This window comes from Rhamphochromis longiceps, linkage group LG6 (assembly GCF_057381845.1).
Source record: "Rhamphochromis longiceps isolate RC_006_pf linkage group LG6, R_longiceps_female_GT1.1, whole genome shotgun sequence".
Lineage (NCBI taxonomy): Eukaryota > Metazoa > Chordata > Actinopteri > Cichliformes > Cichlidae > Rhamphochromis > Rhamphochromis longiceps.
Window position 1 is genome coordinate 42,908,671 of NC_140562.1, and position 18,387 is coordinate 42,927,057.

General features: G+C 39.3%; 2 protein-coding genes across 6 annotated transcripts in view; both read left to right on the forward strand.

Moving 5' to 3' along the window:
- Positions 1 to 1,859, forward strand: part of LOC146668813 (integrin alpha-M-like) — a 28,060-nt gene extending 26,201 nt beyond the window's left edge. Inside the window, exon 31 of the mRNA XM_085410837.1 lies at positions 11 to 1,859. Within this exon, the coding sequence (XP_085266963.1) occupies positions 11 to 301 (291 nt within the window). The 3' untranslated portion in view covers positions 302 to 1,859. The remainder of the gene's footprint in view (positions 1 to 10) is intronic.
- Positions 1,860 to 11,639: 9,780 nt separating this feature from the next.
- Positions 11,640 to 18,387, forward strand: part of LOC146668814 (integrin alpha-L-like) — a 29,532-nt gene continuing 22,784 nt past the window's right edge. For 4 of the 5 annotated variants that reach the window (XM_085410842.1, XM_085410840.1, XM_085410839.1 and 1 more), the window contains exons 1-4: positions 14,629 to 14,760; positions 16,582 to 16,711; positions 18,121 to 18,203; positions 18,288 to 18,373. In XM_085410842.1, the coding sequence (XP_085266968.1) occupies positions 14,718 to 14,760; positions 16,582 to 16,711; positions 18,121 to 18,203; positions 18,288 to 18,373 (342 nt within the window). In that variant the 5' untranslated portion in view covers positions 14,629 to 14,717. Of the gene's footprint in view, positions 11,666 to 14,628; positions 14,761 to 16,581; positions 16,712 to 18,120; positions 18,204 to 18,287; positions 18,374 to 18,387 lie in introns of those variants that run through there. The other variant, XM_085410838.1, reaches the window with a different exon arrangement.

Genomic DNA, 18,387 nt, shown 5'->3' on the forward strand with positions numbered 1-18,387 from the left:
CTGTCACAAGCTCGGTTGCTTCAAGAGGAAAAAGTTTGGAGAAGATGATCTTGAGGATGACACTGTTGTAATACCAATCCCTGCTTCAACTGTAGGGACTGATAAGAAATCTGAGAAATCTTCCAATGATAATCAAACGCAGGAAAAATCACCTCTCATCTCCTCTGCCCCCGATGATGAACAGATCAAGCAGTCAGGCACTGATAACAAATCTGATCAACCTTCTGAGGAAAATAAGGTTCATGATGATGGTGCTGCTGAGGAGAAAAAGGATGAAGCTACTGTTACCATTAACGCATAAAGTCAAGGAGGATTTGGAATATATGGAACATTTGTTAGTCTTAGTGACAGTTTAGCATAGTTCAGACTGGACACAAGTAGAAAACGTGATTTAGGGGTATGATCTGGGTCTGTGTCCCAGATGACCCCCCCATATTTTTTAATTCTCTTATTATTCTTCATGAGTTGCAACACATAAACCACAGTGTAAAACAGTTCAAATTTTGATTTGCCTGGCTACAGAAGAATTTCGCACTTTGCCTCAGTGCATTGCCTTAACTCGGTGGCATTTATGGATTATGTTCACGTATGGTTTAATCTTTGGATGAGAGAGCTTTAACCTGCATTTCACAGTGATTTCTGTTAGGGTTCCTGAGCTCATACACTGATGCCAGAATCATGCCATGCAGCATATAGGTTTATGAGATTTACAAATCAGTGCATTCTATTTCTACTTTTTACAGTACTCTTACTGTTTCTGAATTAGGTTTTTACATCTCATGCAATAATTGTGGGTTCAGCTACATCAGGGAAAAATCAATGACACCAGACATGAAGCTGAATAAGCATCAGATGGATTGGCTTTCTACAAATGTTCAATGGTCACAGCACAGGAAAACATCAGCGAGTTTGTAGACACCTCCATGAAGGAGGCTGTTCATGCCAGACACAAGAGGCAAGCACTTCTGTTTAATATTCTGTTGAGATGTGACTAAAGAGTCATACCTGTAGCAATCCATAGTTCATGCAGAAACCCAAGGTTTAATAATTGTTGTTCATGTGACTGTTTAACACAACTTATTTAACACGCTTAATAATTCCTTCTCTGCTAATGTCAATAGCCTACCATGTATTCCCCATTAATGCACATTATTTACATTTTGATACACTGTAATATTTTTAATAGTTACCACCTATATGAAAAGGCTCTGCTGCCTTCTGCACAGGTATTTATTCAAAAAGCACTTCACCTTGTATTATATCTGACTGTGTTTAATATGTTGATTTTTGTAGAGTAATTAAAATTTTGAATAATTGATTCTGATCTCACTAAATGAGTTAATGTGAGTGAGAAGATCTTTAGTTCGTTACAGACATGAAAGTTAGGTAGACAAAAGTGTTGATAATAAAAAGTTTGCAGCTGGATTGACAATAAACTTCATAAATTTGGGAGTTTAAATCTGAGATTACATCAGATATTTAGAAATTGTGGATGATGTTGGCAAAGTAAGACACCAATTTTAAATGTAGAAAATGTAAATGAAATGTAGATATTAAAGGGTGGAAAACAACATGTTCCTTTAATTTCCCTAATATTTTTAGTCTACTGTTGTTTGCATATTTGTACTTTTAGTTTGCTTTTCCGTGTTTTAAATGTCTTGCCTTTACACTGTTAATTTCCATTGGAATATATCCTAAGATCTGTATCCATGTGAACATGAATTATGACTTTTTTTTTCTTTTTAAAAGAAATTCTGTATCTTAGTAAAAGTGAAATAATGTTTGTAAGATAAACAGATGCACAAACCACCTTTGTATCTGCAAATGAATAAAGACAATTTCCCATGTCATATATGCACTGACATGTGAACTGAGGGTGTTATCTCGGGTGTAAGACCGACTAAATCCTTAAACCACATGATTTTGGTAAAATATCTGGATATTTTTGGATACAGATATAGAAAACTCAAACTGTTTCCTTCTCTCGCTCTGTCCCCTGGTATTCTTCTGAACTTGGCCAACTCATGATATGGTCAATTGTTTTTTCTCCTACTCAGCTGTCTTCCTCTCTAACAGTTTTGAACTTCCTACAATAATTCAGCTGTCATCGTGTAAACTTGACCCACTAATCTTGTTGAACTTTCCCTCCCCTCTCTTGGCTCGTTGATAGTTAATATCGCACACTCCTCTCTTATCTCTGGTTCTGTTCTATCCTCTCTTAAAACTGCAATAATAACTCCAGTTTTGAAAAAGAATGGTTCAGACCGTACCGTTTTAAATAATTTCAGGCTAATTTCAAATTTGCCCTTCCGAGCCAAAACTCTCGAAAAAATAGTGGCTGTGCAGGTTCATATACACCTCACTGGAAATAACTTGTATGAAGTTTCTTGTTGTTTTTTTATACTTGTTTACTTGTAATACTTGTTTTTCTATTTGCCTTTTGGATTCACCAATGCCCTTGCTGTTTTCCAGGCATTAGTTAATGATGTCTTTTTTTTTTAACATAATTGTATTTCTCAGCTTATATATATGGACACAGCAAGGTCTTTGAGAAAAAAAATGAGAATGTCATCTGTCCATATCTATGTGAAGGTCAAGAAATGGGAGTTTCACACACTGCTGTCAGATCTCCATCAAACAGGGAACTCGAGGATGAGACATATGAAGCAGACAAATTGGGCTACTGACTGTTTATTCTGCATTGATCTGAGGATATTAAACAGAATATATTAGTGCAGTCACTAATTTCATCCCTTTTGTGTGCTTAATTTTCCATTAATGTGGCGTAATGATATCAAAGCTGAGTCATTTTTTTTAAAAAATAAACATTTTAATACGAATAAGCAGAATTCATAAATAAGGGAAATGGTTTTCAGTACTGAATTTTTTCAGGCTTTCGTATAGTTTGTTGTTAGAGTTTATTAATAGAAAAAGAAGAACTGCGTTTATCAGAATGTAGTATTGAAACTATAAAATGATGACTGAGCCTTTTATTGGCTTTTTCTAATGTGCCTGAATTCTTACACGAGGCAGAGCAAAATATTTTAGCCTGGATAGCTGTTGACCTGATTAAGTGATGTTACACTAAATCAGATTATTTAATGAAAAAGTGTAAGGTCTTGAAGAAGATTTATTTATTGGGAGTGAATCTCATCTATACTTTTATTACTTTTTTCGTTGGGCAAACTAATTCAAATGAAAATGTGAGTGTATGGTGCTGAAGAGAGACTCTAATAATCTGAATAAACACTGTCATCTTAAAGGCCTTTAACCCTCTCAAGGCAGGCGTTGCCGATTTGCAACAGTTAAAAACTAACAACCTGATTACCCCACATACATATTTTATAGTTTTTTTCTTTACTCAGAAGTATCACTACAGGACTTGGTTGTGCATTAGCAACAAAAAGTTTAATTTGATCCTGAGAGGGTTAAACAGAAAGAGCAAAACCTTGCACATGCATTTTCCCTTTTGAGCAAGTTGCCCTGCAACAACAGGAGAAACTTACCAGTAGATCTTTTTTGTCCACTTTTTTACATTCAAAATCTTTTCACTAGAGAAAATAACAGAAACAGTTCTGCATGTGCCACTGAATTCAAGGCCACTATTATTTCAAGCCACTAAAATGTGCTGAACATTTATAAAACTGATTCAAAGTCTGGATTTTTAAAAATTACTGGCCAAAACCTCCACAGATGAACCTGCACTGATGTTCACAACTACTACATAACTGTGATATATGTACCACACTTTCTGTGTCTCAATGTAGTAACTGTCACAGTGACTGAAAAAACTTTTGTTCTAGAGTCTCAGCTCATACCAGCTTTTTCTTTTTTCTTAAAACAGTCTTTGAGAGCGACACCTCGCATCTGCAATGCTCTAGAAGGAGTATTCAACACAACCGTGTGTGGTTTGAGCCTTCCTGTTTATGGCAGCAGATCCTCTGTGAGTCATACTGCAAGCAGATGCAATCCTAACAGACAAAATCAAGTTTCACAAACGCAAAACTGAAACTTTCGTTTTAGCAACCGGCGTCTGCTGTGTAGAAATTCTCATCTATGAATCAGGTACAACGTCTTTGTCATTTCTTCGCACAAAAACACGACGATTGAATGTTCTTTCCACGTCTCTGTAACAACTGCTGCAAACAGGTACTACTGCCCAACATAATACAAAGGCAAACATTTTCTTTAAAATATTTACTTTGATTTTTAAAGCAATACCTTTTTCATTCTCAATGATAATCAAAACTCCCACAGGACCAGCATCCTGACCAAAGATCATGGCAAAATATGAAATTAAAGTAAACAGTATCAGTATTCGCACACTGCATCTGTTTTAGCATTACATATAGGATAAGACACTTAATTACTCTACAGCAAGAGACCGTCCACCAGACCTGATGATCAAACGTAACAGAATACTTTTTATGTAAAGCTGCGTTTTTAAAATGCTCTTCACTGATTATTATTTAGTAATTAATGTATGTTTGAAGACACTTTTCAGGAGCATGTTCGAGCAGCCATTGCACTTGTCATTAACTTTGCCATTCTGCTATTATGTGGTGGGTAGGTACTATAAAGCAAAAAAGGCAGAAAAAAAATCCTACAACACATGGAAGATGTCATACGGCTGTGTGGCAGGCAGGATGTAGGACCCAAACGCAAGACACTCAGACATAGGAAAAAACACTCAAAGAGGCTGCTTTATTGCAGTGCAAAAAACTCCATAAAAACAAACACACAAAAAACAAACCCAAACTACAAACTGGAAACTGATACTAAACACTAGGAAACCTGGAACGAGAGACTAGGGACGCGGATCACAGGGAGCACGGAGGGAACCACACACAGCATGACGAGGGTACGACGTGACACAGAGCAAGGAAAACACAGGTCTTAAACACACTGAGGGACACCGAGTGAATGAGACACAGGAGAAGAGCAGAGCTGGGAGTAATCAAACATGATGAGACATGGGATGGGTAAAGCAAAAGTAGAAACACTGACATAAGACAAGGGACCGTCAAAGTAAAACAGGAAGTATAACACAGAGACGGGGACTTAATGATAATACAAAATCAAAACACAGGGTCACTGACCCAGGACCGTGACAGAAGGGTTTTAATATGATGTTTATGTGATCCACTAAAGTGAAACTTAACACTATATTTTGTGAGAGGGGTCTGGAGGTGACTTTTATTACCTTTGGACAGGTAACAGAAACTGGAACAGACCAATCTCATTTTTAGCTCTACAACTCCAGGAAAAAGATACCACATAAGAGATGACCTTTATGTCTTTCTGCTAGTTAGCGCTAAAAGACGAGAAGATGAATAAATCATTAGAATTTTCTTCGCCAAAACTAAATTGCAAACTTGTTGGACACACAAAACAAGCCACATCATATTATTATTATTATTTAAATCACGAGCGTTACCAGTGAGTATACTCTGGATAATGTTTCTTTCTGACTCTAAGAATGACCAAAAATTACCCAAAAGTGGGCTCAATGTTTTATTCATTGTGATATGAAATGAGTGACAGAGCCCATAAACTCATCACCAAAGTGTGTGAATGTCAGATTTAGTGCTATGTATTCATCAGTTGGTTCCAACTATAGCTTTTATAATGGCTCTTTGAAGAGACTGTAGTTGTAAAATCATGCTGTTAACAGTGAAGTGTGATCTGCGTTTACTTGTTTAGCTCAAGCCTCTTTAACCCTTAACCTGGCAAAGTGCGAGTTTGGGAAAGCTGTCGACATATCTAGGTAAGCAGGTTGGACAGGGGCAAATTCGTCTCATAACTGCATAAATGGATGCAATTCTGTCCCACCCTACACCCAAGACAAGAGATGAACTCTCTTGTTTTGGGCGGTTTCTAGGTCTAGCTGACTATTACAGGTGTTTTTGCCACAACTTCTCTGTGGTAGTAGAGCCACTCACCACTCACACCATTGTTCTTAATATATCTTCTCCCCCTCCAGCACATAATGGGCTCTTTTGAGGAGATTTCTTATCACTGTTATGCTGATGATATTCAGTTGTACATCTCTTTAAGCCCCAGGATTTATCTAAGCTTCAGCTTTTAAATGACTGCTTAAATTCTATCAAACGTTTGATGGCTGTAAATTTCCTCCAACTCAACGAGGGGAAAACTGAAGTCCTCATATGTGCTCCGGACAGATTTGTATCCCAGATAGTGAAAGCCCTTGGTCTTCTTTCTGTGTATGTTAAATCCTCTATCAGGAATTTAGGTGTCACTTTTGACTCGACTCTTACATTGGATGGGCATGTGAAATCTCTGGTTCAGTCTTGTTTTTATCATTTAAGAAATGTGGCTAAGTTAAGCCCTATTTTATCTCGCCCTGAACTGGAGATAGCTATACATGCATTTATTTCCTCACGCTTGGACTATTGTAACTCTTTGTTTATGTGTCTAAGCAAAGGTTCTCTGGATCGTCTGCAGGTTGTGCAAAACGCTGCAGCTAGACTTTTGACAAAATCCTCCAAGTATTCTCATGTGACACCATTGCTATTTCAGCTACACTGGCTTCCTGTTGAACTTAGAGTACATTTTAAGATCCTGGTCTTGACATTTAGAGCCTTGCATGGACTGGCACCTCCCTACATCTCCGATCTGCTACAGCCCTATGTCCCTAGCAGGTCCCTGAGGTCATCTGATCAGGGCTTACTTGCTATAAAACAGGCTAAAATGAGAACTAATGGTGACAGAGCTTTTGCCACCGTGGCCCCTAGACTGTGGAACTCTCTCCCCCAAACATTAAGAACTGTGGACTCAGTAGTTGTTTTTAAAAGAACAACTCAAAACTCACCTTTTTAAAACTGTGTTTGGTTAAATTTCTGCCTGTTTTATATTGTCTGTTTTACCCTTTTATTATTTGTTATCTTATGTGCAGCACTTTGTGATTCTGTCTAGAAAGGTGCTATAGAAATAAAAATGTCTTTATTTATTTATTTATTTATTTATTTATTTATTTATGTACAATCACAACCAGAGGTTGATCCTGATCAGATGTGTTCTTCCATAGACTTCTACAATATCGGAAGTCTTTATAACCTCATGTATCATCCCCTCTGGGAGGAAAAGATGACTTGATGCTTGTTTAGTCTCCAACAAGTTAACAGGTTGGCAGCTGAATTTTCTATGCAGTTCAGTGTTGACCCCAAAACCATTTGGGAAGAGAAGGGGTTGAAGATTTGATTGTTTTATCATGCTCTTAATGAAACGAGGAAGAATAATAACGCCTCAAGATATTCAAAGATTCAAAGCATTCATTGTCATGTGTACCAATAAAAAGCATTTCTCTGTACAATGAAATTCTTTCTCTGCTGTCCACACACAGATGCTGGTTAATATGTACAATAGATAGAATACAAATAGTATGAATAAATAAATGGAGATAAAAAAGAAAAATTGAAGTATTGAATAGATAGATTTATGTGCAAAAGAGCTATGAGCTTAATATGCTGGTTGATATGTGAGATGACCTGAAGTGCAAAAATTATTGATACTGTTAAAATAGGTCAGCTGTTTAAGAGTCTGATAGCAGTGGGGAAGAAGGAGTTGCTGAGTCGAGATACAAAATCAAGTCGAGTCTGGATTTCACACTTCTAAACCTTCGTTCCGAGGGCAGAAGTGTGAACAGTCCGTGTTGGGTGTGTGGGGTCTTTGAGGATGGAGGCAGCTCTCCTATGGACTCTGCGATGGCAGATGTTCTGCAGAGAGGGCAGCGGGGTCTTGGTGATCCTCACAGCGTTTGTTATCACTCTCTGCAGGCATTTGTGGTCCATAACAGTAGTGCTGCCATACCATGCAGTGATGCAGCTGGTCAGGGTGCTCTCCACAATCCAGCTGTAGAAACTGCTGAGGATCTTGGCCAACACCCCAAATTTCCCCAGCCTCCTCAGGAAATACAGCTGCTGCTGAGCCTTCTTGACCAGCTGTGTGGTGTTCAGTGTGCAGGTGAGGTCCTCAGACATGTAGGCGGCCAGGTACCTAAAGCTGCTCACCCTCTCCACTTCAAGCCCCAGGATGAACAGCAGCTGGTGAGGCCTCTTCTTCTTCCTCATGTCCACAATCGTCTATTTTGTCTTATCAGTGTTGAGGGTGAGATTGTTCTCCTCACACCATGACACCAGACCGGCCACCTCTCTCCTGTAAGCAGCTTCGTCCCCTCCAGTGATGCAACCGATCACTGCAGTATCGTCCGCGAACTTTAGTATGGTGTTATCCCTATTGGATGCAACACAGTCGTGGGTGTACAGGGTGTAGAGGATGGGACTGAGGACGCAACCCTGTGGAACGCCAGTGTTAGTACTAATGCTGCCTGCCAGTCATAAAGTCCTGTGGTGGGTGGATAGGGTTGGGTGTAGGCCGAGTGTTGCCAGCTTGTGAGTGACACCATCTGGCTGAGGCCTGTCTATGCGCAGTTTGCATGTTCTCATTGTGTCTGCATGGGTTCTGTCCAGGTAGTGTGGCTTCTTCTCACAGTCCAAAGACAAGGAAATGGTAAATGGACTGGTTCTTATATAGCGCTTTTCTACTCTGAGCACTCAAAGCGCTTTACACAACTCGTTCATTCACCCAATCACACCCATTCACACAAGCACTTTTCTAAGTTTGTAGTGCTATCTAACTAACTAACATTCATACTCTGATGGAGTTAGTATATTGCCAAAGGATATTTAGCATGCAGATTGGAGCAGACTAGGAACGAACCACCAACTTCCGGTTAGTAGGTGACCTGCTCTGTAGCTAGTAGCTAGTTAGCAGGATTAGGTTAACTGGTGATTCTAATATGCCTGTAGTTGTGAATGTGAGCACAAATGGTTGTTTGTCTGTGTTACTCCCGCGACAGACTGGTGATCTGTACCCCAACTCCCACATTATGGTAGCTGGGTCAGGCCCCCCCCAGTTGATGAATGGTGTGGATTGAAGCCACGCTGTTGTAATAGATGCATCATGGGATTTTTCATTGTTCTGCTGAAATATGAAAGTCCTTCCTTGAAAAAAGATGTTGTCTGAATGGGAGCACGAGTTGCGCAGGTTATCCTGCCTTCTGCACATGTAGTTATAGCACTTAAACTGTCACTTATATTATACCCAGAGGTGGGAAGTAACAAAGTATCAATACTTTGTTAATGTATTTAAGAACTTTCAGGTATCTGTACTTTACTTGAGTAGTTATTTTTCTAGCATTTTTTACTCCCTACATTTTTAAACAAATATTGGTACTTTCTACTTCTTGTGTTTTGAAAATAAGCCCAAACAAAAGTTGAGCACAAAAAGAGCAATGTTTTTTTATTGTCAGGTATTTTCAAATACATTTCTATCATCTCAACAAACATCTGTGAACACACAACCTGTTTGTGTGTAGTTTGTCACACGGTGTGTTGCTAGCTAAAGGTTCAGCTGCTTATTTCAGAGGGAGAGAAAAGAAAGAAAGCTTACATGTAAGTTCACATATAATCTTGATGTTGTGTTCACTCTGATGTAAATTAGCCCCATCTGAGTCTGTGAGTTTAACAGTTACAAAGTCGGCTGCCTTTTTGTTTACATCGGTCTTTAAAAGGTAATTTTAGATCTCAGTGACATTTTCAACTGGATGAACAAATATAATAAAATATTTGTACTACTGGCTTTTACAGCTTATTTCACAGGAGTGAATATATATATATAGAGAGAGAGAGTGAGAGATAGAGATAAAGAGATCTTAATGCTGAGAAAAACAAAACTGCCCACATAGACTGTGCTTTATTCACTTTGAATAAACAAACTTGTAAAAGCAACTTTAACAATATTATTTTGGACTTAAATGCACAAAAAGGGCAATATTTGTGTGGGCTGAAGTCATGTGCAGTGTAAAAAGATCTTTTAGTGCTCCCCCTGGCAGATCTGTGTATATGCAGAAAGAGAAAAAGTCACATTAAGTCGTTTTCTGTGTACAAACGTCATGTTTGTCAGAAGCAGTAACCAATGAGGATGAACTCCAACAAGTACAAGCTCACCTTTTGAACTGCACATGTTTTAAGTTAAGCCTTTAGTCAAAACAACACCTCTGAAACGGACTGACAGGACTCAAGTGCAGCCTTTTTTCTAATGTGTGTGTGCGTGTGGAGTCCTGCCTGTGCCCCTCAGCAATAACATTTAGCTATTAATCACAATTTTGGTAAATAAAAGGAACGGGCGCGCATCAGTCACATGATGACCATTAACCAATCCTCGCCATTGACAACAGAGGAGCCGGGAACGAGCACGCAAAGAGCACGCGCATTGTTTTCCTCCTGGACTGTGCGGAGCTGTAAGAGATAGTGATGGGATTTCCGGCTCTTTTTAGAGATCCGGCTCTTTTTAGAGAACCGGCTCTTTCGGTTCGACTCACTAAAAAGAGGCGGCTCTTTCGGCTCCGAACCGGCTCTTCAGGTTGTTTTGTTGCTTTAATTTATTTATTATTAACAATAATATAAAATTATGCACAAAAGGAATTACTAACGTAAAAACAAGTGGTTTTATTTATATATGTTTATATATAAATATATGCGGTGGCCCCTAGAGACAAAACACGTACAAACTCCAAAACACATTTCTAGCATGAACTGAACTTCCAAAGCAGAGCTACTAGATCACTTAAATTACACAATTGAAAGCATGTGTGTATTGTTTGTGTATTTATACACAGGCACTCATATATATATATATTCAAATAATTTAAAAAAAAGTTCATTTACCTGTTATTACCACACACCAAATCCGGTCGTTGGTACTTGCTGGCTTGTGTAGCCACAAGATAACAAAGGCTCAACACTGCGCCCAGCATCCTGGAGCACTTCTGTTGTCTTTTGTACGTGTTTTGAGTTTTTATGTGCTTCTGAGTTTTTATATGCTTCTGAGTTTTTACGTGCTTCGGAGTTTGTACGTGTTTTTACGTGTTTTGGAGTTTGTACGTGTTTTTACGTGTTTTGGAGTTTGTACATGCTTCAGAGTTCGTACGTGATTTGAAGTTTGTATGTGCTTTGTCTCTAGGGGCCACCGTAAATATACTTTTATTTATTCACTCCACATAAAATGTAATAAATAAATCATATAATACAAAAATCAACTATTCGCATTTCAAGTTTTAACTATTTAAATTTTCAGCTTTTTCCTTTCACAAATTTAAAGTGAAAAGAACACAAAACACTGCAAACCACAACACAATTAAATATAAATTATAATATGAAAACTAAAAGAACATGCATATTCTCTGTCATATGGACCTGCATAAATAAACTTTCTCAATCCTTTATCATCTGCAACCGAAAATAGTTGTGGATGATTACTATACCTTTCTAATGTTGTTGTCCCTGCCTCTCTTTCTCTCTCTCTGGCTCTGTTCCTGTGCTACTGAGTGTAACTACCGCCCCTCCCCCCTCTGCCCAGCGTAAAGCACAAGGCTCGCGTGCAGAGTGAAGCGGAAAAAAAGTGCGAGAGAGAGGCTGAGAGAAAGAAAAAAAAAAAAACCCACGTGACGGCTCGCGATAAGGAGCCGGCTCGCGTCGTTCACGTCAAAGAGCCGGCTCTAAGAGCCATTTCGTTCGCGAACGACCCATCACTAGTAAGAGAAACACAAATGAACTGGGAAACCAGACTGATGCCGCAAAAAACAGTAAGCAGGGTGTACAACGTACACTTCAGTCTTCAGCACACGGGAGTATTAGCTTATTATGTACACGTTGGCAAGTTGTCTTGTGGCAACTGACGAATTGAAACACATGAGCGTGCTGTGTTTGCGACACACAACAACTGTCCTTTTATAACCCCACAAGTAGTGCTGGTCATTAGCCGCTAGCTAACTGAGCAAGGCTGTCATGGGTCTGTAGCTCTGTCCACCGTTTTAGGGACATATTTAGTTTTAAAGTAAGTTACAGGGCTTTCCCCTGCCTTTCTGGGGTGCTTATTTTTCACTGAAAACTATCTAATATGCATAGCCACGTAATTATGGATTATTATAATTACGCTATAAAATCACTGTAGTTTAAAGAAAATACATTAAAAACAGATTATATTCGATTAATATTTCAAATATGACCAAATGCCGATTTTACAGGAACAAAATTATTGTATCTTTACACAGATAAAATAACAAGCTTTCTGCCTTGCGCAGTGGATAGTCAAACAAACTGAATAATCAAAAAGACATATTGTTTATAGAACTAGGAATAAATATTAAGGGAAGGATTCTGGATCAGCACCATAATGCAAACTTGTGGCCATAGTATATACAGTATTCTGGAAAAAGTATAAAATATCACTGTGTGTGTGTGTGTGTGTGTGTGCATGTTTTATGTAACAGACTTTATTTAAATTAAAACTTATAAATAAAAACAATAATAAACACAATTACAATAGTTTGGTTCTATAACATTTTTCTATCATTATTTTATTATGGATTAGGCGCAAGAATTGTTAAATTTTGATTATTAAATAATAGATGCAATAGCAAACTGTGCCTTGTTATCAGATAAACAGCAAGTGGAGAGTGATAGATCACATGAGGAGATGGAAGGAGGAAGAGTCGCCAAGAGTGAGTCACATCAGAGACTAGATTATGTCCCACAGTTTTGTTTTGTTTTTAATCTGTTGCCTTATGGTTCCAAACGCTGTCACCAATCTTTGCATTTTTATTACTATCTCATAACACTTGTTTAATCAGCTAACACCTCTACTATGGACTTTTTAATGGGAACATATTAAGTTTGTCAGATCAACACAGCCCTGCCCATCAACACTATCAGCAGCAGGAGCAGCAGCAACCCCTCAACAGCAACATTGTTCCCCATCAGGGGCCCGTTCTTCGTACGTCGCTTACTACATCCAAGATCAAATGAAACATCCAAGATCAAATCATCGCGCTAACTCTGAGCTCGCTATTCCGGTTCCCCGAACACACCTGTTGTTGACGATTAGTATAGCTGGATGAAGTAATGTGAGATCACTGGGTGGCCCAACAGGGGCTACGCATCGATAGTAGAAACATTGATCGGCAACCCTTTGATTGGTCGGCGAAAATGTCGAAGGAGCGCGCTCGGTATTTTTCGGCAGCAGAGCAAGAACTCTTGAGTGAGGGATTTTAGGAGTTTCAGAGTCTAATTAAAACGCAAGGGAACACTGCAAAGGCTGCAAAAGCAAGGAGAGAGGGCTGGCAGAAAGTTGCTGACAAATTAAACTCGTAAGTAATTTAATAATAACAATAATAATGGAGTGGATCTATATAGCGCTCTTCAAGGCACCCAAAGCGTTTTACAATGCCACTATTCAGTCACTCTCACATTCACACACTGGTAGCTGTCACAGCTGCCCTGGGACAGAAGCCAGGCTGCCATATCGCGCCATCGGCCCCTCTGGCCAACACCAGTAGGTGGTAGGGTAGATTTATCATATCACACTATATTATCCAATATTATATTACATTATATTATATTACATTATGTTATATTATATCCCCTTTCACATTAGCGCCACAACAGGACCCACTAGAACATGGGAACAAGTAAAAGGGAAATATAAGAATATTCTACAGAATGGTAATATTGATCACTTATATTGCTTTTCGTCTCTTGGAAAGAGACCCTGGAATACTCTGTTTGTTTGTTTATAACAGCAACCAAGAAAAGGGCAGAGCAAACAAAGACAGGTGGTGGTCCTGCACCCCCTCGTCAACAAGTTGGTTAAGTAGGCCTAAATAATACCCTCACGGGAAAATCGATATCTCTCTATGAGCACACTGTCGCGCTGAGCTAAAGGATCCTGTCTGTCCCGCAATATACGCTGAATTCTGAGGACTCTCCTTATCAATCTTGCACCTTCCGCAATGGGCTGCTCGCGTAAACGGACAGGACATGGCTGCGACAGGCTTCCCAAATCCACCTTCGCTTTTATAGCCGTGGTCTCTCATCTTGATTACACGAAGTAATTTACAATTACTACTCTGAAATATGAATTACATCTGTAATAATCACATACATGTAATAGAATGTTAATAGTACATTTCCCTTTTTTAGGAAATGACCTGTATGTATCTGTGTGAAATCAATAAAAGGATCAAGTGCTGCATTATCTTCAGTTACATTGATATTATTTATTTATGGTGAAACAGTGGTGGAATATCGCTGTTGCTTTCGTATAAATGAAGCGGACATACCTGCGTGCCCGCGATCTAATCCTGTTTACATAAAGTAAACCTGCTCCCCAGCAGGTTTACGCTTACGGCTCTGTTGCTATGACAGCAAGTCCCGGATGAGCTTCGGGGAACCGAACGATCCAGGATCACGCGAAATCGTCAACAATCTAATCCAGCTAACTTACTTAGCGAGGTACGAAGAACGGGCCCCTGGTTAAAAAAAGGCTACGTTTGCTTTGCGTTGTCCCCACCTGATGACAATGATATATTTTGATAAGATTCCATATTAGATTATTGATGAATGTGGGTTTTTGTTATTCGGCCTGGTTCTGTGCGCCCCTTTTTAACTTTGAGAACCCGCCCCTTCAAAGATCTCTGCACGGCCCTGTGTCCAGATAAATGAGAGGTGTGACCCTCCCATTGTTTGTGTTTCCTCCAAGTTCTTGAACCGGGCATCCTGTTTGGTGCTCACTAAAATGCTGGCTTGTGTCTTAATCCTATTTCAGACTAAGAGATCGGACTAGAGCAACACAGGACGATGAAGGACCACATAGTCTGGCTCATCTGTACAGTGGCTGTTGGTAAGATTTGAAACAGGTTTCCTCCATTTGAAATAGACAGAGATCCTTTGTTTGTCTGGGGAAAGAGTTGTGGGAGTTTTTCTGAATATGGACTTTGTGTATGCACTTCAAAAACAGGCAAGTGATTTCTTCCACATGCTCCCACTTTTAGAAACAAAGCCAATTCAGTTCTATTTACATAGTACTAAATTAAAACAACAATCATTATATTATAAGGTAAAGACCATACAGTAATGTGGCAAAAAGGACGCCTCTGAAACTGATGAAATCTTCCCTTAAACCTTTGTGGAATTGTTTGTGTTACGTTAAAAGAGCAGATTGTATGAGTATCTGTGTTATAGATCGAAATTTATTGTATTATTTTTAGACACTCTCTCATTTCAAATGTGTAAAGAGTAATAAATATATCCAATGTTCCTCTGATCCTCTAGGATAAGCTAGCTAACTATACGTAATCACATTCAGGAGCTGGAATTCCTGAATGTGTTATGTGTTCCTGCACATGTGTTATTATAGTTAACAAAAAGTGGCCTCCTCCTAACCAGAGAGGGAATTGTTTTACTATGGAGGGAATGGTTTTTTAACTGATGAAGTACACAGAGCTCACATACAGTGGAGGAAATATTTATTTGATCACTCAGAAAACAATGAGTTGCCGGGGGGGAGCGACAGCGCAGCTCGAGAGAACCCAGCAAACAGATTTTCCAGGGCCTGGGTCTGGCGCTCTGCCTGGTCCTGTAGCTTCTGCAGTTGTTGTCAGCTACCCAGTCAGAGCGCAGGGGTTTCCAGTAGTTTATTGACTGTGTTGTCATCTCGATTGAACAGTAAAATATATCGGTCACTGGAAATGTATCAGGAAAGCCCACCCAAGTAAACGGTGTGTGAGAAACACCATATATAGAAAAACGTGTTCATAGATAATGAGTGTGACAAGGCTCACTCATGGATTCCCTCCAAGCACAGAATACCAACAGTTCATTCAGCTCTCACAAACACATTATCTCAGCTCACATTTACAGTGTTGTGGAAAAGGCTTTGCCCCCTTCCTGATTTCCTAATTTTATATGTTTGACATTGAGTCCTTTACAGCTCTGTGGAAGAATTTTGGCCCACTCATCTTTGCAGTATTGTAATTCAGCCATATCAGAGGGTTGCTGAGTTAGTTTTATGCCAGATATAATGGGACACACAGCTTCCAAAAAGTCAACTTTTGTCTCTCCAGTCCACAGAGTATTTTCCCGAAAGTCTTGGGGATCAAAAAGATGTTTTCTGGCAAAAATTTATATTTCGCACATAGCCATATAGGGTTAGATTATTTCTCACTCCATAAATACAATCATTTAGAATATGCATTTTGTTTTTACCTGTGTTATCTTTGTCTAATATTTAAATTTGTTTGATGATCTGAAAGTGTGACAAACATGCAAAAAAAACGAAATCAGGAAGGGAGCTAACATTTTTTTACACCTTTGTACATCATATTCAGTGGACCTGCCCTGTTATCAAGTCCAGTTCTGGGCGTGCTCTTTTCATATTCCTTTTTTCACACTAGCTTCTCACCCCGTTCCACCATGTGCTCTTTGTACTGCCTCTTCTTCAGGCCCCAGCATGATACTGAAATAGGAAGAGACTGACTGATGCAAAGTGATCAGTCTTACCCGACTCACTGCCCCCAAATGATTCAGGCACACCTTTCCCATCTGCAGCAGTGCAAAAACCATTTCCCGTATAAGCTGTGCTTTTTGTTTATTGGTGATGCAGGTTTCATTTAGGGTATTAAAGTCTTAGTTAGTATCAATTTCATGCTTTTCACTTTCTCAGCTTCAACCATCCCTGCCTGTTTGGCTTTTAATATTGACACAAGAAATCCTGAAGTCTTTCTGGGTGAACCAGGTGATTTCTTTGGATACCGAGTGCTACAGTACTTGAACAAGTCTAGTAATAACAAAGGGTAAGTTTGACTCAAGACATCGTATAATACTGTATCCTGTGAGTGATCTAACACTGTTGAAAGCACTAATTAAAACTCTTCTGCTGCACTTCAAACCCAACGTTCAACGTAATTACATAGATTTAGTAGAAAATTTAGTAATAATTTAGTAAAAATCTATTTTTTAAAATAAATATTTAAGTTTCTGTAACATTTCTTCCTTTTTAAGTGCATGAAACTAATTGTTTTTGACTAATTTGAAATACTGCATGGATGAAGGGAACCACATTTAACAGTAATTTCAAGGAACTGAAGTCAAATGTCCTTTAATACTGTAATGAGCAGGCATAAGCAGGCACATTCTGATCCTTTTACAAAGTGTGTAATCACCTTTGGTGTTCTGACTCTGTTCCTCCAATCTTCTCTCTGTGTTTGTTTGTCTGTTTTGTTCCCCCGCTTATGTCAAGTTAATCTCATCTCCTTTTTCAGTTTTCTTCCTATTGTAAGTTTGGATATTAATATAAAGGAGTACAAATATATCCTAAAAACTTTCATATTTAATGAACCATCTATTCTTCAAAGCCTGAATATCTAAATAAAGGGGGAGGAGAGATGGTAAATGGACTGGTTCTTTAGCTGTTTAGCACTTAAACACTGATGACCCATCATAGCAGAACAGAATTCCAGCAGTGATAGGGGATAGGAGAGGACCCCCTGGAGTTTAGACACTGGTGGTGGTGTTGAAGATGCAGAGGCTTGGATGGGGGTGAGACGGGTTTTACAAACAAGTGAATGAGTACTGAAACTTAAAGCAGTCAGAGTGGAGAGTGATTGGCTCACAGAAGGCAGGCAAGAAAATGACTGGACTAGAATAATGAGGTTGGTATGAATTTGACACGGCACGGTGGTTAGCACTGTTGCCGCACAGCAAGAAGGTCCTGAGTTCAATTCCACCATCAGGCCGGGGTCTTTCTGTGTGGAGTTTGCATGTTCTCCCCGTGTTTGCGTGGGTTCCCTCCGGGTACTCCGGCTTCCTCCCACCGTCCAAAGACATGCAGCTTGTGGGGATAGGTTAATTGGATAATCCAAATTGCCACTAGGTGTGAATGAATGTGAGTGTGAATGGTTGTCTGTCACTTGTGTGTTGGCCCTGCGACAGACTGGCGAACTGTCCAGGATGTACCCTGCCTCTCGCCCTATGACAGCTGGGATAGGCTCCAGTGCCCCCCGCGACCCTGAAAAGGAGAAGCGGAAGCGAATGGATGGATGGATGGATGGATGGATGAATTTGACAGCGTGGGAAAATGTAAGCAATGTAGAGAATAGACTAGGAGCTGAAGACCCAGGAAAGCAGGCAGATGATTACAGACCCTCCCCATAGAACTTATGCATAAACTTCATTAACTAATTAGTGTCATCATTTTCCACAGGATAGTCGTCACTGCACCTCTCAGGCTAAATGGATCTGGAGGAATTTACCAACCTCACCAAAACAAGTGGTTCAAACCTACTGGTATCAACAGAATATTACACAATTTACAACTTACAACTAAATACATTACTGTAAAAGTTTGTATTTTATAATAAAATGCTTCAGTTGCAGAGGACCTGCAGTCAAACACAACAGCAGTCAAACATCTTGGCTTGTCGATCGCTGCTGATTCCTCCGGCTCCAGATTCACTGTGAGTAAATCACT